Source organism: Nanorana parkeri, unplaced genomic scaffold (assembly GCF_000935625.1).
Source record: "Nanorana parkeri isolate BGI_ZX_2015 unplaced genomic scaffold, ASM93562v1 scaffold1, whole genome shotgun sequence".
Lineage (NCBI taxonomy): Eukaryota > Metazoa > Chordata > Amphibia > Anura > Dicroglossidae > Nanorana > Nanorana parkeri.
Window position 1 is genome coordinate 8,294,952 of NW_017306269.1, and position 4,750 is coordinate 8,299,701.

Below are 4,750 nucleotides of genomic sequence, written 5' to 3' on the forward strand. Positions count from 1 at the left end.
CAAGAGGGGGGGAAAATCCTTCCTGATCCCATAAGGCAATCAGATATTCCCTGAGATATCAAAATATCAACTAAATATCCAGTAATATTCTCTGCATTTAGGAATGCATCCAGATTTTTTTTTTTAAACAATTAACTGAGCTAGCTAGAACTAGCTCCTGGGGGAGTCTATTCCACATTTTCATAGCTCTAACTGTGAAGAACCATTTCCGTATGCAAAGGTTAGACCACTTCCAAGAGGAAGAGCAAACACCCACCTCGAATGGGTTGCTGCTTGTCTGAGGGGGAAACAGAGGAAAGCCTGAGATCAACCTATAGGTTGGACTTTATGGACTAATGTCTTTATTCAACCTCAAATACTATGTAACTATGTAACCGATCATAGGAGTCCCCAAGAGCGAAAACTCCAAAGGCTGCCCTTGCCAGGCCTATCTCAGCCATGCCTGCGCTGGGCAAGGAACTGCATGCATTCAGTTAATGCAACTGGGGAGAATACTACTTTCTATATATTATCCAGCCTGTCATCCAACCAGCAGCTTGAAAGAAACCATCAATCTTTGGTGGTTTGGTGAATAAAAAGCATTTCTTCAGAGAAAAAAAAAAGACAAGAAATTACATTTCAACCATGAAAATTAGCTTCCAGCTCCTTTACACTAGATCAAAAACGGAACTCTTCAGGAATTAACCCCTTCATGACTGAGCTTGTATTTAGTTTCTGTTCGTAAATGACTGACACACTTTTGAAATTTTTGCTGTGTGATTCTTCCAAGTCAGTAATATACTTTCTTACAAAGTGCACCCACACGTATTATATATTGTTTTTTAGAGGACAGATGGGGCTTTATATTTATATAACATATGTGTACCTGACTCTTCACTTAAGAAAAATAAAATATTAAAAAGAGGAAAGAAATTTAAAGAAAACACTTTACCAGTTTTGATTTGTAGTATTTAAAAAAAAAAAAAGCACAATTAACAAAATGCATTAAATACATTCATTTATTTGCCCTTTATTTGGAAAAACCTCACATCCCTAGGATTTTAGAAATGTTTCTGTACTTCTCAGCCTAAAACTAAAACCTAACATTTGAATCTTTTTTTCTCTAAAAGCTAAATCTAAAAGTGGTCATCTAGCATACAACGTCATTGTCACTGAGTGTCACACTTAGTGACACCAACATACTTTGAACATCGCCATCATGAAGGGGTTAAAAAACTACGTTCACACGACGTCTGTTTTCTGTGCTGACCTGATCCGTACGCTCCTGCACTAAAAATGCATCCCAATGTATCCCTAGGTGTTTTATGGGCTACAGTTCTCACGTGCGCAGTCCGTTCAGGTTACGACAGAAAAATACTGCAATTCCACCTTTTGTACGGTCAGGAAACGCAAAATGCATCAAAAACACACTGCACTGCAGCTAACATACTGACAGCCCCACTCCAGCAAGAAAAAAAAAAAACTATTTTTTTTTTTTAACTGGAACACATCAAAAAGGCGGAAGAACACATAGCACCGCGCCTGCTGATCCGCACCTGAACCGGACCTGAAACTCATGTGAACAGGCCCTCAGGGTAAAAAACAAATCTGCAGCTCAGCAAAAAAAATAGTACTATGTGTCACCAGTTGTTTACAAACACTCCACTGTTTTGTCCTTCACACAGATATTTACTGATCCTCCGCTTGGCCATGCACAATCACAGAGGCGCCGGCGATCCTGGATCTAACAGATGGCGGCTCTTATCTTGTCCTGACATGCAGCGCTCCCTCCTCACTCCCACCGCTGGCCATTTCTCCTCGGATCCCCGCTGCCTCAGCCCAAAAATACAGGCTGGGGAAAGAAGTTGGGATCCGGGGAGAAGATCCCAGCCTAGAGAGGCTCCAGGCAAGAGGAGGGGCTGCAGATTTCGGTGGCCAGCAGCGGTGGTGTGGGGCGGCCGGAATTTTTGTTAATAGCTCTCATTCTCAGCTATTATTTTACGGGGGACCGTCGGGGGAAATGTTCTGTTAGAAGTTCATGGTACCGTAAAAGCCACCGATGTAAGGCTTACTGAGCTGGCTAGCTGGAAGCAGTTGTGTTCTGCCATAAGCCTTATGTCAGTGGCAGCGAAACGGGTTAAACGGTATATATTATGTGTAGGTGCTATGAATGAGGAAGATGGAAATTACGGAAAAACAAACACACAGCAAAAATGTCAAAATTGCTCTAATCCCTAGGAACGGAAAACATTTCTGAAGCTGTCACTAAAGGGTTAAATCCACAATTTCTGAATTTGCCAATAGATCAAAGATTGGGAGACAATCCTCCGATTGGGACACCTGTTCCTGTGACAACTCTAAGATAGTAATTGCATTCACTTTGAAGAGATTTATTCTGATTTCTTGTTGCGACTCCAAGGCAGGATGGGAATGCAGGTGGACATTAAATAGGCAGTTTGGGCTTTACATACACTTTAAATATAATGGTTACCCGTGCAAGACTATGGGCAATATCTAAAACAGCATGCGTTACCTTGTTCATCTTCTTGAATCTTTCAAGGACCCAGGTTACCTTCTTTGGAATGGATCTTAAGCCAGGAGTCTAAAGTATAAAAATAAAAAAAAAACAGACAAGAGTAAATTCAAAATGCAGACAGGGTAAACCTATAGTTAGGCTAGCTTATTTAAACAATGTGAAACAAGTACATGAAACAAGTACATGGTAACTGATGCAGCTTTTAGCACTCTATACTTTTTATTCAATCTTCAGTACTGGGTGGCTGTGAGGAAGCTGCTATTTGAGTAAAGGCCAAGAAATTACCAGAACTCTTCCTATTACTAGGCCCCACCCTCAATGTAATAAAGTAACCAGACGCAGGAGTAGCCAGGGTATGTCTCTGATGATAAAATCCTAAAAGGACACCATTGAGGAAAGACTAACTAGGAGTGGTCATTTGCAGAAGTGCCTTAATGCTTCTAACTGGGAATTATACTGTATGCTACAGGTACATTGTATTTACTGATTGTTTTGTCACATGATACCACGCTAAGGAATTTCTGCTAGACAGCCAAACTTCAGATTTCCATGTGATCCTGTCTTCACAGGGAAACATGTAAAATAAAGCCAGCCTATAAAAAGAAGCATCTTTATACTTACCTCCTCAGATGACTACATCTTCAAACTCTGCAACTTTGTTGCTCCCTGGTCGCTGCAGGTATTTAACACTTCTGGATGTGTGAATACCTGCTCCCCCTGAAAGCTTGAAAATGTTTTCCTTGGCGTGCAGAAAATGCACCATCTTCTACTACAAGGCCCCTCTACCCCAATATGACACAACCCAGAGTTCACTCCAGGCCAGACCGAGTCCTTTCTTGCAGACTGGCATCCCAACCCTAAACGTTGGGCCTAAACGCTGCAAAGCAATGGCAAAATGTTTGATCTTCATGCACTGAACCAAGACAATCTAGTGGCAAAGTGGAAATATTTTCAGATGTCACTTTCTAAACACCCCTTACGATAGACCACACTATGCATGAATACTCACCCCACTCAGAATCCCTATACGCTTCGTCAACACCACTTTCCCACATGATATTGTCATTTTACATGAGCTTTTTCCAAAAATCTTTCCCAAGAAGATCCTTTGCTCTCTCACAAATGGGAAAAAGACCAAGCCTGACACTTGAAAACAGAAGAACTAGAATGCAGAAACCCATTATCTTTCAAGGGCTCCATTAACATCGGCTTTAAAGCTCAGATCCAGGTAGTATCGGACTGGAGTGGTCCTGCACTGCATTTCAACAGACCTACAAGACCCATGCTGGAGATGCAATAATAACACGGGCTTCCTTTTACATATCTGATAGCAGTGCCCCCCTGATCCAATCATTCTGGCCTGAAATTCATTACCTTATCACTAAGATTGCTGTCCTTACTCTCCTTTTTCAACCTGCACCTTAGCCATCACACAAATATGATCATGAAACAATATAAATATTCTATCATACTTAACCTACCGGATTGTGAATACCTAAAACTAGGGATGTCCCGATGCCACTTTTTCAGGCCCAAGTACAAGTACATCCCCTCATATACTTGCCGATACCAATTACCGATACTTTTTCTTAAAGGGACAGGTGACTTTAAATGATCCATAGTACAACTACATGATATGTACTATGGATCATGGTTTAACCTATTCACAATTATCCCCTGCTAACATGAATAGGTTAAATCATGATCCATAGTACATAACATGTAGTTGTACTACGGATCATTCAACCCATTCATGTTAGCAGGGGATTATTGTAAATCTATTGCTGCAATGTACGGGACATTTGTGCTGTATATGTACAGTACATATAGATATACAATTCTCCACTGCTAACATGAATGGGTTAAATGATCCGTAGTACAGGGCTACATATCATGTACTACGGATCATTTAACCCATTCATATTAGCAGAGGATAATTGTAAATCTATTGTTCAGTGCATTCTATATGTAGTATATAGTACATGTACAGTACATATAGAGTACATGTACAGTACATATAGAGTGCCTGCAACAATACATTTACAATGATCCTCTGCTAACATGAATGGGTTAAATGATCCATAGTACAGGGCTACATACAGATCATTTAATACATTCATGGTATTATGTATTGTCTGCACTGTATTAGCAGTATATACTGTATATGTAATACATATACAGTATATACTGCTAATACAGTGCAAACAATACATAATTGCTTAATAAATCCCCCCC

At 40.3% G+C, this 4,750-nt stretch overlaps 1 protein-coding gene across 1 annotated transcript in view; it reads right to left on the minus strand.

Moving 5' to 3' along the window:
* The window catches only part of LRPPRC (leucine rich pentatricopeptide repeat containing), a 186,546-nt gene that overhangs the window by 42,826 nt on the left and 138,970 nt on the right, over positions 1–4,750 (minus strand). The window contains exon 25 of the mRNA XM_018566148.1: positions 2,513–2,581. Within this exon, the coding sequence (XP_018421650.1) occupies positions 2,513–2,581 (69 nt within the window). The remainder of the gene's footprint in view (positions 1–2,512; positions 2,582–4,750) is intronic.